This window comes from Bos indicus, chromosome 13 (assembly GCF_029378745.1).
Source record: "Bos indicus isolate NIAB-ARS_2022 breed Sahiwal x Tharparkar chromosome 13, NIAB-ARS_B.indTharparkar_mat_pri_1.0, whole genome shotgun sequence".
NCBI classification, from domain to species: domain Eukaryota; kingdom Metazoa; phylum Chordata; class Mammalia; order Artiodactyla; family Bovidae; genus Bos; species Bos indicus.
In genome coordinates this window covers 42,830,878-42,853,864 of record NC_091772.1, presented here as the reverse complement: position 1 = coordinate 42,853,864, position 22,987 = coordinate 42,830,878, and the positions used below count along the sequence as shown (strand labels likewise).

Genomic DNA, 22,987 nt, shown 5'->3' with positions numbered 1-22,987 from the left:
CGTGGGCTGCAGCCCGGCCACCTGTTACAAGCCTGGGAACGAGGGTGCCCGGGTGGCAGAGGGAAGGGTTTGGATGGACCAGACACTCCCTGCCTCCCACTCGGAGGTGCAGGCCGCCGCCACGTCCCAACTGCAGGGCCTCTGCTGAGCCCCGGCTGCTGGAATCAGCCCTCGGAGAAATGTGTGCTGGGGAACTCCACTTGGTATGTGAGGCCCTCAAAGTCCCAGAGGCAGAGCTCTGTGTTTTTGACGTTTCTTGGCGCATGGAATGTGTGTTGCTGAGGGGATGGTAGGAGCATGGCATTGCTCTGGGACCGTGGTTTTCCTTGTAAAAGGCACACATCACAAAACATGTGATCTGAGAACCCTCCAGTGCCAGGGTGCAGTGGCCTGCCCTCACTCCGTGTCGGGACTTGGCGCTGCCCTTGGCGCCCTGCCCATTTGCCTCGCAGGGTGTTCGAGGCAGAGTGTGGTCCTCGGGGCTCCATTACAGCCTCCCGGGTGGGCTGTGGGAGGACCGTGGGAGGTGGGGTCTCCGATCTGGCCTGGAGGGGTTTGGCTGACAGGTGTCCTCCTCTGCTCCAGGGAGTTCCTGGGGAAGTCGGAACCGGGACGCCAGCACTGAGTTGCTCGCCACCCGGGAGCATGAAGGCCTCTGCCCTCGTCCCCCTTTCCTCCTGCCAGCCCGGCCCCCCGGAGATGCGCCCGGAGAGGGAACACAGATTCCAGGGGAGGCCCTGGCAGACCTGAGGCACCGCCCTGGGTGGCGGGGAGCAGGGGGTCTCTGTGGACCACGCGGAGGCGGCATGTGGCCCTCTCCACCTCGTGCTGCCCCTCAACCCGAGGGCTTGTTGGGAAGACAGTGACAGAACTTTCTGGCCATCGGCTAGTCAATCCCATACCTCCTGAGCCAGGCACGGGGAGCCTGGGACAGGAGGTGAGGGGTCTTGGGACCACGCTGAGCTTTCTGGCACCACCCTTGAGAATGTGGGCGAACATGGGTTCTTTCTGTTCCCCCCAGATGGACGCTCATGGCTCCACCAGCCCCTCCTGCCCTGCCCGCCCTGCTTGCCTTCCTCGGTGTCCCTGCCTCCCTGGGCTGCCCCGCTGCTCCCCACCGGGGAGGGGCCAGCGATCTGCCTTCCTCTGATGTCCACCCACTTGTCTGCCTAACCAGACCTTAGACTGAGCATTTATTTAAGAATAAAATCGTGGTGGTGGTCTGTCTGTTTTCTCAGTGCTGCCTCCAGTGGTGTCCAGGCTGTGCCTACAGCCCCAGGCCACTCTCAGAACCCGACCGTATGTGAGGAGGAGGTGGCTCTATAAGGCCAAGGATTGTGGGCTTTCTTCCTGCTCCTACAGACACCGAGGTCCCGCGGGGAGGGGTGTTGTGTCGGAGGAGGCGTGTTCATGGGGAGGTTGTCTACTCTGGTGGGGCAGATGGCATTTTCCTAAAACCAGGTCTTTGTGGGTGAGCCTTTCAACCTTACGGTTAACAAGCTCATTGAATGTTGCTGTGTTGATAGATGGGTGGTGGGGTTTCACTCAGAGACCTGGGACGAGCCCCTGGTCACTCGTGGAAGGACTCAGGCTGCTGGAGTCCAGGGACTCCCATTCTGCCCTGGGAGTGTCAGCTCGTTCACTCACTGGTCGTGGCATTCGGCCAAGCCCACCTCCCACACACAACGCCAGTGCCCACTCACCGCCCCCCTCTCACACCCCCAGAGAGAGATGGTGTGTGGCTTTCTAAGGGGGCTGCATGCCGTACAGTACAGGGCTGGTCTCAGGCGGAGGACTTGGTTTACCCAACTCTCTCCTTGGGCTTCCCTGGTAGCTCAGTTGGTAAACAATCTGTCTGAAATGCAGGAGACCCTGGTTCAATTCCTGAGTTGGGAAGATCCACTGGAGAAGGGATAGGCTACCCACTCCAGTATTCTTGGGCTTCCCTTGTGGCTTAGCTGGTAGAGAATCCGCCTGCAATGCGGGAGACCTGGGTTCGATCCTGGTTGGGAAGATCCCCTGGAGGAGGGAAAGGCTACCCACTCCAGTATTCTGGCCTGAAGAATTCCATGGACTGTATAGTCCATGGGGTTGCAAAGAGTCAGACACGACTGAGTAACTTTCACCCTCTCCTAAAGGCAGGACTTCCTCCTCTAGATCCTTAGGCTCTGACACTTTGGAGTCAGTGCAGAAATTCCCCGGGGTGGGGAGGAGCTTATTTGCCTTCTCTTACTCACTGCCCTTGGCCTGTGAGCAGCTGTGAACTGGCTGGAGGCCCAGAAACAGGAGATTACACCCTCTTCGAAACACCTTAGAGCTGCCCATTGCAATTCTCAGCCACCTGGGCCTCAGCTTCACATCCCCTTGGCTTTCTGGGACGCCCATCCTGACCTGACAACTGCCTTCATGTAACTAAAGCACAAAGCCTGTGTGGCCAGCCCCCTGGGGCCTCTTGGGCTTTGTCACTGGGGCTCCTGGCAGCCCCGCAGCCCAGAGCCACGTCCCCTGCTCGTCCTGACCAGCGAGGCCATTTGAGACCATCTACACTTCACCTGCCCTGCCTGGGCTCAAGTCTTCAGACCTGTTTTTCTTTGTCTGTGTAAGTTGCCTCAGATTTTATGGTGGGGGGTAGGTGGGGAGGATAAAGTAGGATATAAAGTAAAAATACAAGCTGTTAGTATTTTTTACAGGTGTCTGACAGCCTGAAGATAAAGCATAACAAGGTTGCTGAGCAAGTAGCTCCTGCCCTTGACACCTTTCAGGTAATTAGGTCTACATGTCTCTGCTTAGGGGTGTCTCCGCTTATTACCTCAGTCCAAGAAGCTCAGCTGAAACTGTGGAGTGGGACTGACCTTTTGTTGAGTCACAGAGTCAGTCTGGTCAGGAACAGCTCGAGATGCCCACCGTTGATCTGTGGTCACAGCCTATGGAAGCGAGTGTCCTGGGAGGTGCCCCAGACCTGAGACCAGGTGCCCCTCCCCCAACACTTGGGTTCTCTGGGTAACACTGAGCCCTGAGTTCACATCTCGCTGGGTTTTTGATTTAACTTGCAGCCATACAGTTTGGGGAGGGGAATGATTTGGTGCCCAGGAGTTCCACTTCCCAGGACCAGGAGTGGGTGGCAAAAGACAGGTACACAAGAAGAGTACAATTCACACCCAAAACGCCACCACCCAGCTGGTGTTTTCCCAGTGCTGGGTTTGATGACTCAGGCTCCCAGGGCTCTGAGTCCCACAGCAGCTGGGTGAGAGAACGTCCTGTCCCCAGTCCCAGAGTGGTGGGCCATAGTGTATCCCGGCTGGGACATGCAGCGCCCTGGGTACAGAGACACACAGAGGCCAGAGCATCTGAGCACAAGCAGATTTAATCGCTTTCTTACACGAGGCAGTGACAGCGAAGGGCACGGTGACGGTCACGCTTGGCCTAAAAGGCGGGCAGCAACGGGTGCTTGGGGCGTGACCGCAGACCCCCCAGCTCTGGTGGGGTGAGAGCAGAGCCCCGAGCCACCCAGGTCCGGCATGTGAGGCTGTAGAGCCTCCGGAAGCTTCCACCCCGAGCTCCCACCTGCTCCCTGGCTTCGTCCTTCCCACCACTCAGCCACCATCCCTGGTGCCAGCCTGCCGTCTGGGTAGAATGGAGGGTGGGCTCCCCTCTGGGCCCACCAGTCCTTTTCCAGACCAGGTTTTCCTGCTGCCTCTTGCCTGACAGGCACAGGGAGGGTGCAGGCCTCGCAGAGGGCTGGGCATGCAGCCTCACCCAGCTAGGTGGGGACCCCAAGTGAAACCCCAGCATTGCCTCCCCTGGCATAAACTTCAGAAGTACTACTTTCCGTTGCTAAAACAAGGAAAGACCTCAGCTAGTTTCATTTTCTTGTGAAAAATCTTCAAAAAAGCAAAATCAAACCAATTCTGCACCAGCCAGCCTGTCCTAACCGAAGCCCTTGGTGCTGGACACAGGCGTCCTCCCCAGTATCACCCTCGGTTCCCCTGGGGCCCTGCTATCTTCTCAATCTGGAAACCCCAGGTCGGGTGCCCACATGGCAGTTATGAGGACTCGGCTCGGCACACTGGACCCTGCCAGCATGGCCAGGAGGCAGAGCTGGGCTGGGAGAGACTGGATGGCCAGCCTGCATGCTGCAGAAACACACTTGCCCAAGCTTTGTCACGGCTACCTGATTGGACCCCAGAATGCAGAGGGTCAAAACTGAATACGAGCTCACACAGGTTTGTACGAGGCCGTGGGGAAGCTGAGTGGGCATCTTGGGGGGCGGGGGGGTGTGGGGGGGCGAGCCCTGTCAGTGCTTGGGACCTGCTCTCCGGCAGGCAATGAGGGGGCATCTCCACACCCCAGCCCCTCAAAGCCACCACCACGATTCCCCCAGCCCTCCTGGAAGCGGCACTGAAAGAAGCAGGGAACTAGGAAAATGCTTGGAAACAACGGGCAGAGTCAGCAAGGGGATGAAAGCTGGTCCCGAGACCGGGGCCTAGTCCCTGGGGAGGCTGGGCGGTGGGGTCTGCAGGGCAGGGGGCTCCGCACCCCAGATGTCGTGGGCGTACTCCGTGATGGTCCGGTCACTGGAGAACTTGCCCGAGCAGGCGATGTTCCTGATGACCTTCTTGGTCCACTCCTTGGGGTTCTGCAGAGGGAGGCAGACGCTTAGTGACCTTGGTCTGTTCCCAGATGTGCTTAGCCCTGGGCAGCCTGACAGAAGGCAGGCCCTCAAAGCTCAGAGCTCACTGGGAAGGGGGCCAACCCACCAGGAAGCTTCCAGGTGAGCAGACAGGGTCTGGAGCCCGAGGGGTCCTGCCAGGGCACAGTGCACACGATGCACAGACACCCTGCCAGGAGGGGATTCACCCCCAGACTGCATCCAGCGCCAGGAGGGTGCTCCTGGAAGGGAAGCCAGGGTACTTCCTTGAGCCCGGGGTCACCTGGCCTCCCAGGCTCCCTCCTGTCCTGTCTCAGGAGGAGACTTCAGGAGCTGTTTCCTGAGTTGAGGGTGATGGTTAGATACAAGCCCCTCGGGCCGTGTCCAAGAACCTGCTTTAACAGATCTGGGCAGTGACTACCCAGCCACACCCCCATCGCCAGTGTCCCCTCCTGCGGCCATCCCTGGCCAGGTGCACGGACTATGACACCCCATCACCTCCCCGAGCTCAGGAGCTGAGTCTTCCCGGGAGGCCCCCCTGGCTGTGCCCGCTTTCTGCAGGTCACACAGAGGTGGGACCTGGGGCCAGGAGTGGAGAGCCAGCTCCAGCATGCCCGCTCTAGAGCTGCAGGCCCTCACTCTGCTCACTGGCAACGTGTCCACTGCCCTAGAAACCATTCACCTCCCTTTAAGCACAAAGGTCTTCACTGCCCACAAGCCCCGTCTCCTGCCTTGGGCCTCATGCCCTGCGTCATCCCTGCCTTCCTCACTGCACGTAGGCGATCAGACCGTGGGCCAGGGCGTGGCAGCACCTCTGGGAGGCATCACCTCTGCCCCGTCCACCGGCTCTGTGGCAGCGCCCAGGCTGCAGGGGCATGCGTGCTGGTGTGGACAGCAGCCTGGGCCCAAGGGTCCTAGGTAGCCCAGGCAGATGCCCAGCTGAGGCAGTCCCTGAGCAAGAGAGGAAGAAGCCCAACCTGCTCTGGGCCACTAGGTCAGCTGCAAGCTCCCGAGAGTGGCCCGAGACAGCAGGACATGGTCCCACCCTGCAACTTCCCTGCCAGGGCCCAAGAACCTCACCCGGTACAGCTGGTCCACCCGGGCCTGGCACGCCACGTACGCTTCATAATCCGCAAACACCTTGAACCTGAAATGGGAGACAGGAAGCTGGGCTGGGCGGGTGGTGAAGGGGAGGTCAGGAAAAGGGCCCCCAGGTTTGGCTGGCTGCGTCTTTGTGCTCCACAGGAAGGGGTGGCCACAGTGGCTGCGCTCTGAGCAACACTGCTGTCCTGCAGACACTACTCTAGAAAAACCTTATTATAGCCCCATGCTGTTGAAAGAAACTGTGCCCGTGGATTCCAGGAACACAGATTAAGGTCCCCCTCCACCTCCAGGGGGGCCCAGGGGACGCAGGCTCCACCACCACCTGTTCTCAGGTCTCACGAGTTGACAACTGGTGATGCAGGATTTATGACACATAAACGTGTTTTGTTTACAACTGAATCGGGATCACAATTCATAGAACCCTGTAAAGTCCCTCCTGGATCCCAGAATCAGCAGGACTGAGTGCCCAGCTCCAGGCATGCGCGGAGTTATGATCGGGTCTGACAGAAGCCAGCAGATGATATTCATTGGAATATGACAAGACTAACCCACGGGAACTGAAACTGGAATGAATAAAGGTCGATTCTCGGCCTTCAGCAGACCCGCATTTTACCAGGGTGGAGCAGAGGCCTCTGGTCAAGGTAGATGGAACTGTCGACCTGTGACAAGTGAGCAAGGCTGTGCCCAGAGAAGCATCACCCCGTGTCAGTGCTTGTCATAAAACACCAACCACGTAGAGACTTATAGCCTCACAAGTTCATTCTACCTGAACCACTCCTGGACTCCCAGCAGTAGTTAACACCCAGGCTCCCTGTACCCCAGGCACGTCACCTCCATCCACCCACAGAGGTGACATCACCTCCATCCACCCACAGAGGTGACATCACCTCCTGCTTGTCGTGCAATCCCATCACCAGGCTCCAAGGCTTGCCAAGCACGGTCAGAGGTCCCACAAGCCTGAGTGCCTGGATGTGGCCGAGCCTCTGGCCATGGGCTGAGGTGGAGGTGAGCCTCACCGAAGCCCAGGCTTTGCCCCAAATGATGTGTGCTCTTGGGCACCCTCTGTCTGACCCAGTGGTGGGGAGGGACGTGGGTCCTATCCCACCTGTCATGGTTCAGCAGCATGTTGACAACGTCCTTAAAGCAGTCGGGCTCTCGGGGGGAGAAGAAGCCGCCGTTGATCTGGTCCACAGCCTGCCGCAGCTCGGGCAAGCGGTCGTAGTACTCATGGGCGTTGTACCTGCAGGAGACAGCGGACTCGTGAGCAGGTGGGGCCGGGGCCAGCCAGGTCGGGCTGGCCGCCAAGGGCACATCACCCCCAACTCCTCCTGGTACAGACACGTGGTGGCTGAGATGGTCCTCCAGGAGGAGCTGCTCAAAGGTTCCCACAGAGCCCCCACCCCCAGTCTGTGCCAGGACTTGGCAGAAGAAAATAACACGTTAAGTGGGACTTGAGAACCATCAGGGAATCTTGGGAGAGGGAGGCGTGCAGCAGACACGGGACAGGGCCCAAAGCGGGCTGACAAGGTTCCCACCATTTGGGTTCAGCCCCTGGTGCCTGTGGCCTCCCTGGGTCCCCTGAGGGATTTCAGGCAACAAGGCCAAGCTGGGACCCCCTCAAGGTATCCATGGGTGTGGGACACTTAGAGGAGATGGAGGCCTCGAGAGGGACCCACCCTTTCCGGTCTAGGGCCTCCACATCCTCCACCCGCAGACCAAAGATGAAGAGGTTCTCGGCCCCGGCCTCCTCGGCCATCTCCACATTGGCCCCGTCCATGGTGCCGATGGTGAGGGCCCCGTTGAGCATGAACTTCATGTTGCCCGTGCCCGAGGCCTCGGTGCCCGCGGTGGAGATCTGCTGCGACAGGTCGGCGGCGGGAATGACTGCGGGGAGCAGGGCACGGGCAAGACCCGTCAGTCAGGAGGCACACGAGCAACAGCAACGGCAAGGGGACACCGTGCGCTGCGCCCCCACCCCACACAGCTCCCCTTCCCGACCTGCAGCCCGAGGCAGCGGGTCCACGTGGAGATGCCGAGAAGCCCTGCAGTGGCAGAGGCCCTCTGTTCTAGAACCTGCAAACCAGGGCCGTACCAAAACCAGGTGGGGTATTCTTTCCCTTGTATTCTTTCCCTGACATCACTGCTGTCTTAGTCTATCAGCCTGTAGGCTCCTTAAATGACTTCGAAAGGAATTGACTCTCACAGAAGCAGAGGACTGGGGACAGTCTTCCCGTGGCCTCATGCCCAGGAGCCCCTCTGTACAGACTGGGCGTGGCAGCTGAGTCACAACCCCCCAGCAGCTGGGTGGCTTCTCCCACACTCGGGTTCCTGTGAGGGTCTTGCCATGGCGGCAGGAGCGCGGCTTCCATCCTGCCTGCCTCGGCGTCCCTACTCCTGCAACCTCAGCTGGTCCTCAGGGCTGATGGATGCTGCTTCCCCAACCCAACCAACGGGCACTCAGAGTCAACCAAGTCCAGAGTCCGGCCTTGTCTTCACGGTCAGGCCCAGGTGCCAGGATGGAGACACAGGCACCCCTGGCCCCTCGGGCAGAAGGACATGAGCAGACGGGATGGTGGACACATGACCACAGCAAGTCCAAGAGCTGGGGAGCATGGGGCCTGTCCCCGAGGTCAGTTCTAGGAAGTGCAAGAGCTAGCTTGGGAGTTCCAGGCGGCAAAGTGTGAGACGTGTGAGACGTGTGAGAAGCTCAGTGAAGCACAAACCACAACCCAACCCCGGAGCCACAGATGGTGCAGGGCAGTGGCGGGATCCCAGGTATGGTGCTGATGACCTGGCCGCACTGGAGAGGGAGGGAGTGTGAGAGCCTGCCCTCCACTGGACGCCTGGAGGGCAGCGTACAGTCCCTGGACCAGAGGTGCTGCGACTCGGGCCATGATTCCAGGCTCAGGTTTCCTGGCACTTCCTGCCAGGTCTCCAGAAGTGGCTGCCTTAGAAAGGCCAGTCCAGCTCAGGAGAGCCCTGCTCTGAGGCACATGTGGCCACAGGCCCTTCTCTGGGTGGCAACACATACCCAGGACTCCTACGGTGGAGGGGCCCCAGCTAGACACCCCCAGAGCAGATGCAGGCCAGAATGAACAGGTGGGGACAAACATAAGCATCCTTGGGGCAGGGGGAGAGCGGGGGGCACGGGGAGAGCAGGGGGCACGGGCCACCAAGAGCGAGCCCAGGGGCAGGAAGACCAAGCTGAGGGGCAGAGGCGCGAGGAGGGGAGGGCAGGAAGTACAGAGACCAGGGCCTTGGCTACCAGACGGGGCGCCTCTGGCTGGGGAACGTGGTGTCAGAGCCATTAATCTGCCTGGAGGCAAGACAGACCCTGACCAGCAAGGGCCGCCTGTGGCATCGGGCAGGGCAGGCTCACCTTTCTCAGCCAAAGACACCCGGTAGTTTTCCAGGAAGATCACTTTGAGCCTGTCGCCCACAATCGGGTCATGGTTGACGATGTTGCCAATGGACGTGACCAGCTTGATGATCTTCTTAGCCATGTGGTAGCCGGGCGCTGCCTGCAACGGGGAAAGGAGCACACAGCACACACCCTGTGCTCAGGGCAGGGTCACTGCGGCCTGGTTTCGACGCGCCCAGCTGAGTGGCTTGGCTGCTGGGAGGGGGCCCCACGGGGGCTGAGGTCATGGCATCTGTGTGTCCTTCAACCCGACAGGCCCACGAGGCGCGGCACCCCAGCCGCTCCCTTGGTGCCGACCAAGCACCTCTCGTGACAGCCCCTTACCCACACGCACAGATCTGTCAGCCTCAAACTGGGGTTCCTGATTCTAGTTTGTTTTTCAGAAATGGAGAGAGGGAACAAGGATCCCTGAGGACTGACTACCAACCTCCAGGAAACACGGGGAACCCACGAAGGTTCTGGGAGATACCAGAGGGACATGGTCTGGGGGAGACACACAACCTGATTTCTGTAAAAAACTGCAGGGAAAAAAGGGGATGTGGACGGAAACCTGTGGACGAGACACAGCTGCCTGGCGCCATACCGGGTCCTGATTCAAACAAACAAGATTTCTAATAAGACAGCCAGGCACGTGGCCCTGGCTGGGTATTTAATGACGTGGAGGAATCTTGTCAAGTGTTGTGGATGTGATGGTGGCGTTGTGTGGTTTTGCAGGAAAACGTCACTGGGAAGACAACTAATGAAGCTCTTAGGGGTGAAATGTTACTGTTTGTAATCTACTTTGAGAAACTTCAGCAGAAATCAGGCAACAGGTTTGTGGACGTTCTTTGATTCTTTTTTCCTCTGGATTTTCGTTTCTAAAACACATTTTAAAACTTTTTGACAGTCCCCATCTCTGAGAAATGCATATGGAAATACTGACAAATGAAACAGATGCTGTGCAGAATCTGTTTCAGGAACAGCAGGAGTCGGGGGTGGGGGCGTGGCTGAGACAGAACACGGCGGGTGTGAGCTGCTGCCTGAGCTGGGGGAGCCCACAGGGTGCCTCCACCTGTGCAGCTGCTCAAGTCGGAAGAGAGAACAAGCCTGTGCCCGCTTGCGGCCCCCATGAAGCAGCCGTGCCCAGGCTCCTGGGAAAGGTGGCAGAGGGTGGGGACACGGGGCCTAGAGTCCAGAGACCTGTGGTGGGACCCGCCGACACCCCCTGGCAACACACTGGGACTCCATGATCACGTGTCCTAAAGCACGTGCCACGGTAAATAAAACGCGTGAGGCCAGGCTGAGAGCAGGCCCACATCTCGCTGATGAAGCAGTCAGTGACTGGTGTCCACTCAGCACAAAGATGCAGGGGACGTGTGGAACGCTGGCAGTCACACCGAGGAACGGTGCTTCCCCACTGGATGCTGGCCCTGGGGACCCTACTGCCCTGGGCAGGCAGGGGCCCCATCCAGCTCCCTTCCTGTGGTCAAGCTGACGAGACACCTGAACGTCCTGGCCCAGAGGCACAGCTGGGGCCGGGACCTCCGGGCTTTGTGTGCAGGTCGGCGCCCAGCCACCCGCAGCATCCAGCCCAGATACAGGGACACTGCAGAAAAGCATGGTGGTCTGTATGTTCCCACCCAACGCCAAGCAAGAGCATAGAGGCCGTCACCTCACCTTGCCCCCGATCATGACAGTCCTGGGCACAAAGGCCTGGGTCGGGTCCTTCTTTATTCCTGCAAGACAAACAGAAGACAGCCAAGTGAGACAACTGGAGCCAGATACGCCTGAGCCTTGTGCTTGCCACAGAGACGAGCATCCTCAGAGACCAGCCCAATGCAAGCGGTGCACCGCAGGAGCTTCTGTTTACAGAACTCTGCACTGTGTCCAGGTTGGTGCCAAAGGCTAACCAGAAGCAGATTCTTCCAGAAGGTTCACTGGAAAAGCTGCGCCTTTGTGTCCAGAACAGCCTAGACAGGAGCTCCTTTGGGTCTGGTGACCAGGACTGAAGGCCCTTGCGTGTGATGGGCACTCGAAAATGGGTTGACCTTGGGACAGTGGTGATTAACCTGCACAGGGTGTCAGTGAGACCCCCGAGCCCCCTCCCTACTGGGACAGAAGGTGAGAAGCCCCCCCCAGAGCTTTCCTGCACAGGAACAGACAGCTCGCCTCCAGCCCCAGCAGAATGAGGTGTCCTTGCCAGGCCACTGGGTTTTCAGATTTCATCGGGGTGGTGGTGTCTACAGAGGTGCGGGGCTGCCCTGAACAGTATTCACCAGGGTTGGGAATCGCCCAGGAGATTTACAGGAACTGCTAAGGGGCGTGGCTGATCTTTAACGTCTGACCTCAGGTTCCTGTAGTCCCTGAGTTTTGAACCTTCCTGCTTCCAGATAGTGGACAAAGTGACCTAGAGAACAAGGAAAAAAAAAAAAAAGCCCCAAATCCACAAGCTACATTGTAAAGAAGAAAAATACGCAAACTCCAGATCACTGAGCAAGTCCTGCCGGGTCACGAGATGGGTGGGAGATGGGGCTGTGAGCGCAGGGTCTCAGGAATCCCGGCCTCGTGGGGAGGGAGGGGACGAGGCAGGCAAAGAGCCCCTGAGGGCTGGGCGGGTGGACTATGTCAGCCCCTTTCCCACAGGGAAACCTCGGAAAGGGACCTGGACAACCTGGTGGGCAGAGGCCCACAGGCCATGATGCCTCCTGAGCCAGCCTGGAATTGGAGCCACAGAGGGGGGGACACGGCCACAGAGAGGGGACACAGCCTCAGAGAGGGGACACAGTCACAGAGAGGGGACACGGCCTCAGAGAGGGGACACAGTCACAGAGAGGGGACACGGCCTCAGAGAGGTTCACAGCCTCAGAGAGGGACACGGCCTCAGAGAGGGGACATGGCCTCGGAGAGGGGACACAGTCACAGAGAGGGGACACGGCCTCAGAGAGGGGACACAGTCACAGAGAGGGGACACGGCCTCAGAGAGGGGACACAGTCACAGAGAGGGGACACGGCCTCAGAGAGGTTCACAGCCTCAGAGAGGGACACGGCCTCAGAGAGGGGACATGGCCTCGGAGAGGGGACACGGCCTCAGAGAGGGACGCTGCCACAGACAGAGGACATGGCCTCGGAGAGGGGACACGGCCTCGGAGAGGGACACAGTCACAAAGAGGGGACACGGCCTCAGACAGGGGACATGGCCTCGGAGAGGGGACACAGCCTTGGAGAGGGACACTGCCACAGACAGAGGACATGGCCTCGGAGAGGGGACATGACCTCGGAGAGGGGACACGGCCTCAGAGAGGGACGCTGCCACAGACAGAGGACATGGCCTCGGAGAGGGGACACTGCCTCGGAGAGGGACACGGTCACAAAGAGGGGACACGGCCTCAGACAGGGGACATGGCCTCGGAGAGGGGACACAGCCTTGGAGAGGGACACTGCCACAGACAGAGGACATGGCCTCGGAGAGGGGACATGACCTCGGAGAGGGACACAGTCACAGAGAGGGGACACGGCCTCAGAGAGGGAACACGGCCTCGGAGAGGGACACGACCTCAGAGAGGTTCACGACCTCAGAGAGGGACATGGCCACGGAGAGGGGACATGGCCTCGGAGAGGGGACACGGCCTCAGAGAGGGGACACAGCCTCAGAGAGGGACACTGCCACAGAGAGAGGACACGGCCTCGGAGAGAGGACACGGCCTTGGAGAGAGGACACGGCCTCGGAGAGGGAACACAGCCTCGGAGAGGTTTACAACCTCAGAGAGGGACACAGCCTCAGAGAGGGGACATGGCCTCAGAGAGGGGACACAGTCACAGAGAGGTTCATGGCCACAGAGAGGGACATGGCCTCAGAGAGGCATCTGGAGCTGGGAGGCCTACAGTGCCCTGAGCTCACGAGGCTCCGGCCAGGGCCTTGATGCAGCTCCTCCGACCCCAACACATAGCTTCGCCACAGACAAGGGAAGTGGAAGCCACCCCCCGTAAGTCTCCAGCCTATGAGGATGGTCAACGCAGACGGGAGACCACAGCCCAAAACGCAACACCAAGGTGGGGGAAAACACAGGCCACAAGGCAGAACGGCCCCATGAGGTGCGACCCGATCACAGAAAGCACAGGGAGGAGAAACAGGCAGAGAACAGCACGGAGACAGGAGCAGCAGACAGCACGGGGCAGAAAAGAGGGGAGCGAGCCCGCCACGGGCCGAACGACGGTGGGAGAAAACCCCAACCCCACACCGCACCAGAGCCCCAGGAGGAGAAAACCGGATCCAGGTTTCCACGTATTTCAAAGCACTCCTTAGACGGGAGAGAAGACACCAGCCAACACGCTCAGAGGGCCTCGAGCATGGAGAGAACTGACCGGATGGCCAGCGACAGCTGAGCCGGACGAACCAGCCAAGAGAGCTGCCCCCGAGGACCACCCTCCTGACCGCGTTACCCCAGGAAAGAGCGAGGCCGAGGACATCACCTCAGCCCAGTCACCCTTCCTGGGAAAGGCCACCAACGCCGCGGACACAGAAGACCCCGGGTCGCAGGAACCAAGCAGAGGGGTGACTGGATGGCCCTCACAGCAGACTGGGACCCAAGTCAGGGCACGGTGAGGGGGGCTGCCTGTGGGGAGACCACGAGCACACCCCCGTGCACACACACACCGGTGGATGAGTGGGTGGGGGGCGCACGCCCTGTCAGTCCCGTCAGAACGCTGCCAAGGCCCCGAGCAGGGGCAGTGCGGGGGGCAGTAGGTGGCCCGGGCCACCAGAGGGGGCGGGGAGGGAGGGCAGGCCTCCAGGAGACCCGACCCGCTGCTCAGGAGCAGAGGACTCGGGGGCACCGCTGGGGCAACGACAAAGGAAATGCAGGAAATCGCAACTGTGAAAGGAAACCCCGGCACAAAACACAGTCTCCTCTCCGGGAACTGCCGTCTCCGACCCAGGAGACGCCTGGGTCACACGCACGGGAGGGCGCTCCCCTGGGCCTCTTCTGAGCACTGGGTCAGAGCCGCTGAACCGAAACCAGCATCTGAACTGTCTCATGAGTGACCGGGTGGGGCCCTGGGGACCAAGTCTCCCTCGTGGGAACTGGGGAGCTGACATTCTCTAGAAGAGCTGTATTTGCTGTTCCTTTGTTTTCAAAATTAGGATTCACTTTACTATTTTACTATTAATATTACTATGTTACTACTGCTGCTGCTATGTTACTATGTTACAAAATTTAAAAAACCTTGTGGGTTTCCTTGAGGCTTTATTACCTCATTTATAGAACTAGAAAATGTTCATAGTGACTTTGTGGTTAGGGAGCTCTTTGATTCACATTTGCTTCAAAATTAAATGCCACTTAAACGTTACTAGTTTAAGGCGTACAGACTTAACATACTATTCCATCTTCCAAGAGTGCACTTTAAATGCCTCCCTTGCTGAGTAAAGTGTCTCCAGGTAACTGTAAACAAGTCTAATAATAACTAAATGTGAAAGAAAGGCTACACAGAGAACCTACGACACAGCCTCCAGGGACCCCAAGGCCCCACCCCAGAGGCAGGGCGTCCCCTGGGCCTCAAGCTCCCCAACCTCTGAGCTCACATCTCACTCCTTATAGCTGCTCTGCTGTGAACACAGGAAACCAGAAGTCGCTGCTTAAAGCGAACGTGTCACGTCAGATCAAGCGCGTGAGAAAAAGGCCTGGTCCATGGCGGGGGGTGCGGGCAGGACACTCACGGTTGTACAAGGTGACCACGTGCAGGCAGTTGAGCAGCTGCCGCTTGTACTCATGGATCCTCTTCACGTGCACGTCGAACATGGACGAGGGGTTGACCTTGACCCCGTACTGCTTCTCCAGGAAGGCGGAGAACTTGACCTTATTTTCCTGGGAGAACAGAGGTAAGGACAGTGGGGTGTCCACAGGGCTGAGCCTGTGAGCCCGTCAGAGACACGGTAGGGAGGGGCCGCCCCAGGGAGGACACGGTCCACGTGGGCAGAAGCGGGGAAGCATGACCCTGAGAGTGCATCCGCACGAGAGCTCAGAGCTAAGCGAGAAACCAGACCAACAAGCAAACCCTGGGAGAGAAGCGAGGGTGAGAAAAGCAGAAAGAGGAGACGAGAAGATGGGCGGAGACCCTGAAGTGAACACTATTTCTGGGCCCCCAGGGCCAGGCCAGTGGCGTAGCAGAGGGTCAGTCTCGGTCTTCAGAGGCCGCCCAGAGAGCCGGCCTGCCTGGCCGTGAGGCGGCTGTGGGGGGCCTGGGGGCGCAGACAGTACCTCGAGTGGAGATGCGGGGCCTGCGTCTATTCCCACGTGCTTCCCCCGCAGACAAGCTCTCCCAGAGGACCCAGGGCCCCACCACAGGGCCGAGTGGGGGCTGGGCTCCTGGCCCCATGCCAGGCCTACCTGCTTGACCTGGGCCACGTCCCTGATGAGTGCCTCGTCCCCGACCAGTGGCAGCAGCTTCTTCAGTTGGCTCAGGTCTGTCAGGAAACCCTCCCCGATTCTCTGCAGAACCGTGAGGGATACACAGCTTCTGCGCTCTGTGTCCCCTTTGGCCGCTCATCTCCACCACACCCCTCCCAGGAGATCTTGTACACCGGGGCCGCTCAAGAACACGGGAACAGCTCAACAATGACCCCATTCCCAGCTCACACATCTCGTCAGGACTCACAAGCTGGACCTGAAGCCCAGGACCCCCTCTGAACTCCTGCACGGACTGCCAGGGCTGCCGAACAACCGCCAGGCTGGTCACACCTGTGGGCGGCAGTGCCCACCCTCCACTGATCTAGGAGCCCCCACTCTCCATACACAAGGGGGTGGGTCGCACCCACACAGCCCCAGGTGGGCCCAGGGGCACTGGCCTCACCTCCACGATGGTTTCTGCCAGCCCTGGGTTACACAGGAGCAGCCAGCGGCGGGGCGTGATGCCGTTCGTCTTATTCTGGAACTTCTCCGGCTCCAGCTCGTAAAAGTCCTTAAAGCTAAACACACAGACCACAGGCGACTCGGCAAACGCTGGTTGGAACAAGGTGGGCAAAGGGCACAGGGCCCTCTGGAGGGCCCCGGACCCAGCCTTGCTGTCTGTCTCCCCAGGAGCCCAACCACCCTGGCAGGTGGCTGGAGCCTGGCCTCCTCCCACTGGTCCTGACAGCAGGCCGCGGACAGACAGTGGGGATAAAACGGTACATCACACAAAGCCTCAGGCCAGCCCTGAGGATGAAGGCCACTGGGCGCTCACGGCAGGTGTCCCACTCGAGGACTGGGATGAGGACTGAAAGACGGAATTCTGAGATCCCGTCCCATGGAGAGGGGCTGGAGCAGGGATCCTGCCCTCGGAATCCCTCGTTCCTCTCAGGGATGAGCCCCAGCCCTGACCTCAGCCCTGACCTCCCCACATCTGGCCCGGGGCCCCTCATCCCCAGGCAGGTGCTCCAGGAGCAGATCTTCCGCCTGGAGAGACGGAGAACACTGACAGCCGGAGGGGCTCCTAGTGACAAGAGGGCTCACCCCCAGCATCGTCCATCGAGCCAGAGGCTCACCCTCCCACCACTGAGCTCTGGGTGGTTACCAGCCTCAGCCACTGTGCTGCAGGTGGCAGGGATGGGGTGGGAGCTGAAGGGCGCCCCCCACTCACACTGACTGCCTCACGATCTCCGAGTGGATCCTTGCCACGCCGTTCACGGCGTGGGACCCAATGACACACAGGTGCGCCATGTTGATCCGCTTGCAGTCCCCTTCCTCGATCACTGACATCCTCCTCAGGCGGTCCACGTCCCCAGGGAACAGGGTGGCCACATGCTACAAGGACAGAGCAGTGAGTGGGAGGGCGGGGGCTGCTCCCCCAGGCAGGCTAGAACCCAGGCTGGCTAGCCCTGAGCACAGGGCTGCCTGGGCCCAGGGAGCCGTGGGCTCAGCCCGTGGACTTGGCGGAGCTGAGCAGGTGCCGTGTGACCCACAGGAAGAGATGAAGATGCTGCGCCCGGTGGCCCAGGCAGGATGTAACCACAGTCTAGCAGTGAGAACAGCCACTCTTTCACCAAAAGATCAAAAGGAGGAAAATCATCACACCTGAACCCTAAGTCCCCCCGTTCCTGTACCAGCATCCTCTCTATGCGTGACAGAGAAAAGACACAGGTGACTTTTCCCCATCACCCAAACGCTGCAGTGATGGCTCGGGACAAAGGCCTCTGGCGTGCCAGGAACAGACACTTACAGCTGAACCTCCTCAGATATGGGAAAAAGGGCTCCCCCTAACCCCGAAAGCAGGGCTCCCAATGTGGGGACCAGCCACCATCTCTGCCAAGGGCCAGCCCCCAGGCCCCAAGTCCTCTGTGAGCAGAGTCTATTCTGTTCAAGAAGCACCTGTTTCAGGCCTGACAGTCCGATATGGAGTGGAGAAGAGGGCTCAGGGGAGCAGGCGCGGCCCTCCTCCCCCCATCACAACAGGATGGGCGGGCCCTGCAGGTGCACCCCCGCTGCCCCGCCATGCTCACGTCCAGGTGCCTCTGATTGATGGCGTAGATGATGTCCAGGTGCCGCGGCAGCAATTTCTCAAACATGGACACTGGCCAGCGCTCCAAGGCCTCAGGCAGCACTGTGTGGTTGGTGTATGCACAAGTCTTCTTTGTGATTTCCCAGGCCTGTGAAAATCCATAAACCACACAGTGTTCAGAGAAGACCGGTTCGCAACACTCCAGAACACCCCACAATGAACAGAGAAGACCAGCTCACAACACTCCAGAAACCCTACAGTGTTCAGAGGAAGACCAGCTCGCAACACTCCAGACAGCCCACAATGAACAGAGAAGACCAGTTCACAACACTCCAGAAACCCCACAATGAACAGAGAAGACCAGCTCACAACACTCCAGAAACCCCACAGCGTTCAGAGACCAGCTCGCAACACTCCAGAACACCCCACAATGAACAGAGACCAGCTAGCAACACTCCAGAACACCCCACAATGAACAGAGAAGACCAGCTCCCAACACTCCAGAACACCCCACAATGAACAGAGAAGACCAGCTCACAACACTCCAGAAACCCCACAGTGTTCAGAGACCAGCTCACAACACTCCAGAACACCCCACAAAGCTCAGAGAAGACTAGCTCACAACGTTCCAGGACACCCCACAGTGCTCAGAGAAGACCAGCTCGCAACACTCCAGAAACCCCACAGTGAATAGAGAAGACCAGCTGCCAGACGCCAAGCTGAGGGCCACGTGTAGGGTCAGAGGCAGGTGCTCAGATGCCACCAGGAAGGGCCCTGCCAGCTGCATGTCTCTGCTCTGGGGCCTGGAGCTTCCCAGACTCGTGGTGAGTGCTTTGCCCCTTACTCTCCTGATGTGACCCAGCACATACACCAAACCAATTCACTCTCCTGTCGTGACCCAGGACATACACGGAACCAAGCACCTCTTTGCTACCTGGGAATCGCCCCCGTTTCCTCTGCAAACCCGACAGAGCTCCAAGCAGCTTTATTTCCACCAAACTGACTTCACACCCGTGGTCCACGGACAGCTGGTGAAGAGCGCGGCCCCGCCCTCTGCTGGCCAGAGGTGAACTGCACCGGCTCAGCCCCACCCACAGGTGCACCCCAAACCAGAAAGGGGCTCTGGCACTAAAAAAGGGGGTAAAATGGCTTTATATGTTGATTTAATTTAGTGATATCAAGAAAACCCCTCTAAAGAGTCTAGGACAAAAATAAGTGAGGTGAGGAGAACAAGCCTATAAACAAGCGATGTATTTCTGTAAGCTGAACACCTCTGGGTCTTTGGCCACAGTTCCAAGACGACAAAGCATACATGAGAAGCTCCGACAAGTGTCAGAATCCTTTTCTTGTCCAGAAAACCGCTCTTCTCTGGCCTTTGCCCTGCTGCCTGTACTCAGCACTCTGCCCTTGGGAGAAACCCCAGAGCTGCTCCTGTACATCCTCCTTCCCCCGGCCCTGTCTTCCCAGGGACAGCGTCCCTCTCTTCCCGAGGCCCTCAGGAAGGCCCCGCTCCGTGTCCCAGGACCAGCCCAGTCCTCGGGCCTGCAGCAGGGCGGGGCACAGAGCTCACCTTGTCCCAGTCCACCTTCTCCACGTCCACCAGGATCCGCATGAGCTCGGGGATGGCGAGCGCTGGGTGGGTGTCGTTCAGCTGGATGGCCACCTGCGTTGACACAGGGTGACCCCTTCAGTCCTCTCGACCGGTCGTGCAGAACTGGGGTCCTCAGCTGCCTGCCCACGGAGCCTGGTCACGGGGCCGGCCGTGGGCAGTGGACGGCGCGGCACGGGCTCTGGGTCCCAGTGTGGAGCACGGGCCGAGGAGCAGGGAGCAGGTCACCTCGGAACGCTGCTCCCGCCTGGCAGACGCGGGTGGCTGGCCTCTCCACTGAGCCTGCAACCTGGCTGCTCTGCCCAACAGGGCCCTTCACAGCATCGCAGGCCCGGTCCTCGGAGGACATGGAGACCCAGGCTGCGGAGCCGCTGCCCACCAAGCCCGGCCCAGCCCGCTGTGGCCGGAAGGAGGAGGCCCCGCCCGGAAACGGCCGGCTTCGCCTCCCAGCTCAGCCCCTCTGCAAGCACACCTTGTCTGGGAACGTCTCGAAGGAGGTCCTGACGGGGTCGCGGCAGCCGAACTTGGACGACTTGAAGCGCCGTATGATGTCCTGCAGGGTGGCGGCCACCACGAAGTACTCCTGCTTCAGCCGCAGCTCCTTCCCCTCGAAGAACTGCAGACACGCCCAGAGGACAAGTCTGGGCTCAGCCTTGGCCTTGGGCCCTGGGGCCCCCAACCCAGGGAGGGGCCCCCAACCCAGGGAGGGGCCAGGCTGGGGTCCAGCCCAGATCTGGGGCCAAGGTCAGGTGACCCTCAGACAGGGAAGGAGTGCAGCCAGGAGGGGGTCACAGCGCCCTACGACGGGCCAAGGCCAGGAACACAACCTCTGGGGTGCAGGCATCCGGAGGCCTCACGCCTGAAGCGGGAGACTCTGCTTGCAATCTTGTGGGGTAGGATGGGGAATGGGGGGCATTTTCCTGTGAGCCCTTCAGCCCAGAGTCTTGTGCTGCGGTGTGCACATATTTCGCTGGTAAAATAGAAACCACACCCACCGAGCTGGCCCTGAGGGCTCGTCTGCTAAGAATCTGGGGGCTGTGGAGCACGTGGCTGAGACCCCCATCTCACATGTAGGGAAATGCCTACAAAGCTTTTCAAACCACAATCGTGTGGGTCTCAAGGCGTCACTACAGGATAGGCACTGCCGGGCCCACCCGACAAGTGCACCCCCCGATTCTCAGGGAGCCACACCAGGTGCCGAAGAGCAGACTCCAGCGGCAGGTGAGGTGAGGGCTCTGTGGCCATCTTTACGGGGAGGACTGGAGGTGTGAGGCCGGGGGCTCCTGGGCCCCGTCGGGGATGCCGTGTCTGTCCTCACTCTCAGGAGGTCAGCTGAGACCAGTGTGAGGTGCAGGGGGGCCCTGATGGAGCCCAGCTTCCTGCACTGAGAGGCAGCACAGATGAGAGTCCCCTTTCCCCCTGGTACGGCAGCAGCTGCTCACATTGTCGTTGGGATACAGGACCCTGGAGATGTTCTCGGCCAGGTTCCGGTCCAGGACCGCCTCAATGTAGCCGCCCACGTTGACTGAGGGCAGAGAGCAGGGTCAGGACCCTCAAGCCTGTCAGGCTCACAAGCGCCCTGATGGGTCTGAGGACAAGCACTCCCGAGCAGAAGGCGCCCCACGGTTGCTCTGCTGCCCAGCCCCTCCCAGCCCCAGGCCCTGGCTCTTTCTGGAGGACGTGGGATCCCAGGGAAGCCTAAGGCTCACGGGAAACCTGCCCTCAGCCCTCCCGCGCTGGGGAGCCCTGTGAGCTGTGAGTGCAGCTGGGGTCAGTCTGGGATCAGGCCCCAGGTGGGGACAGGAGGGGACGCACAGTCGTGGAGCTTGAAGTCGTTGGGTGCCTTGGCGGACCACAGCCTCATGGTGTTGACGGTGTCATTCTTGTAGCCTGGCACCGGGGTGTCGTACGGCATGGCCAGCACCACCTGCCAAGGGAAAGCGTGGTCCCCAACCTGGGCCGTGCCCCCCGAGGCTGGGGTGGCTCCCTCACAGAAGCAGCCTCCCGCTGGTGGCTGCCACCCACCCTCCTCTGGCTTCTCTCCTCCCGCCTCGAACAACACCAACCGCTCTCCAGGCCTCCTTAAGCTCCTACCTTCCACACCAGTGTCCATGGTCACCTGGCCCTGGGCAGCCCCTCCTCCCGCATCCTTGGCCTCCGCCCTCCACACCTGCCCTCTCGTCCCTCAACTCTGCGTGGGCAACTTTGATTTCGAGACTCGCTTAGCCTCGCCCCGCACACAGCCGCTATTTCTGACCATGCTCCATGTCTGTGGAGGCTCCTTCTATGGCCTTGACCTCGAACTTCAGCAAACCAAAGCAGCCTGTGTGCTCCCTGCTCCCCATCCCCGTGTACCGGGAAGCATCAGAGTGCTCTAGCCAACAGAGGCGCCCCCACCTCGGGTCCTCGCTGCCCTCGGGCCCTCCTGTGGGGCTGCTCACACTCAGGTCCACTTCCGAGGGTGGCTTCAGGGTGTGAAGGCAGCTCCCAGAGCCACAAAGGACTGGGTGGGGGGCTATACCCCAGTCTCATCCTTCCCTTCCATCTCCCCACAACCCTGTCCCTGACCCTGGCCTCAACCAGCCCTGCGAAGCATCTGCAAACCGCTCCGGCCCTCTCCACGGCCCGGCCCCATGGGAAGGCCCTCATCACATCCCACTGGGGTCTCCAGGCCTTTGTTCACTCGCACACACCTAGAAGACCAGACCCCTTCCCCACTTTTTAAAATTAAATACAACTTATTCTGGCATCTTGGGCTGCCGGCCTGCCTGGCCTGAGTCCCAGTTCAGACTTGAATCTGGACAGCCCACAAGAACAGCTGTGGCTCACGGGTTGCCCTATTTTTCCTCATCTGCCCAGATCACTGGACAGCAGACTCTTTCTTACTCACTGCAAACTATCCCCCCACCGCCGTCCCCTACAAAGCCCTCCTCTGACCCTCCCGCCATCTCTGAGCTGGGGGGACTCTGCGTGTGTGCCCGTCGGGGCCAGCACCGTGCTCCTCCAGCACCTGGTGTTCCTGCTCTGGTCCCCCTACCAGGGCTCAGCTGGGTGGGGATGCTCCATTCTGCGACATCTGCCCAGGGCTCCCTGCCCAGGGTACTGATGGCTCCAAATAATCAGTGAGCCGCACCGGGAGACCCTACTGAGAGCCAGGGCTACACAGTGAGTGAGCGCTGGACCCTGGGATGCAGAGCTGTTCTCACCACCCACCCCCCCAGTACCCTGTCCCTCCAGGCACCAACCTGCTCACCCCAAAACACCCTGAGACACAGCTCCTGTTTAACTACAGATGTAGCTTCATGGTTGGGGTCTGAACCGTCCCGACCAAGTGTGTGGGGAGTCAGCTCCCACAGGGAAGCCCCAACGGAAGCCCCTGACATGAGGCAAGTTGAGGGTCCCTGTGCTCAGCACCCCTCCCCAGGAAGCGCCTGTGGTACCTGCGTGTCCAGCCAGCGCACGCCTTCGGGGCTGTGCTCCACGCGCCCATAGAAGTGCACGGGCAGCATGTACTCCGGCCGCGCCTTCTCCCAGGGGTTCCCATAGCGCAGCCAGTCGTCGGCCTCCTCCACCTGAAGGGGCGGCAGGTGAGGGGGGCGCAGCATGTGAAGGGGGGCGGCAGGTGAGGGGGGCGGCAGATGAGGGGGGCAGGTGAGGGGGCAGCAGGTGAGGGGGGCAGGTGAGGGGGGCAGCAGATGAGGGGGGCAGGTGAGGGGGCGGCAGGTGTGGGGGGCGGCAGCTGAGGGGGGCAGGT

At 60.1% G+C, this 22,987-nt stretch overlaps 2 protein-coding genes across 3 annotated transcripts in view; one reads left to right on the top strand and one right to left on the bottom strand.

Moving 5' to 3' along the window:
* Nucleotides 1–1,223, top strand: part of ABHD12 (abhydrolase domain containing 12, lysophospholipase) — a 53,582-nt gene extending 52,359 nt beyond the window's left edge. For both annotated transcript variants that reach the window (XM_070801085.1, XM_070801086.1), the window contains one exon: nucleotides 586–1,223. In XM_070801085.1, coding sequence (XP_070657186.1) covers nucleotides 586–625 — 40 coding nt within the window. In that variant the 3' untranslated portion in view covers nucleotides 626–1,223. The remainder of the gene's footprint in view (nucleotides 1–585) is intronic.
* Nucleotides 1,224–3,346: 2,123 nt separating this feature from the next.
* PYGB (glycogen phosphorylase B) overlaps nucleotides 3,347–22,987 on the bottom strand; it is a 36,254-nt gene continuing 16,613 nt past the window's right edge. Inside the window, exons 5-20 of the mRNA XM_070801084.1 lie at nucleotides 22,674–22,805; nucleotides 21,049–21,160; nucleotides 20,676–20,758; nucleotides 19,706–19,849; nucleotides 19,195–19,287; nucleotides 17,626–17,772; nucleotides 16,767–16,930; nucleotides 15,999–16,113; nucleotides 15,536–15,637; nucleotides 14,866–15,013; nucleotides 10,830–10,888; nucleotides 9,132–9,273; nucleotides 7,429–7,636; nucleotides 6,858–6,992; nucleotides 5,729–5,795; nucleotides 3,347–4,636 (exon numbers count right to left, since the gene is read on the bottom strand). Coding sequence (XP_070657185.1) covers nucleotides 4,484–4,636; nucleotides 5,729–5,795; nucleotides 6,858–6,992; nucleotides 7,429–7,636; nucleotides 9,132–9,273; nucleotides 10,830–10,888; nucleotides 14,866–15,013; nucleotides 15,536–15,637; nucleotides 15,999–16,113; nucleotides 16,767–16,930; nucleotides 17,626–17,772; nucleotides 19,195–19,287; nucleotides 19,706–19,849; nucleotides 20,676–20,758; nucleotides 21,049–21,160; nucleotides 22,674–22,805 — 2,004 coding nt within the window. The 3' untranslated portion in view covers nucleotides 3,347–4,483. The remainder of the gene's footprint in view (nucleotides 4,637–5,728; nucleotides 5,796–6,857; nucleotides 6,993–7,428; nucleotides 7,637–9,131; nucleotides 9,274–10,829; nucleotides 10,889–14,865; nucleotides 15,014–15,535; nucleotides 15,638–15,998; nucleotides 16,114–16,766; nucleotides 16,931–17,625; nucleotides 17,773–19,194; nucleotides 19,288–19,705; nucleotides 19,850–20,675; nucleotides 20,759–21,048; nucleotides 21,161–22,673; nucleotides 22,806–22,987) is intronic.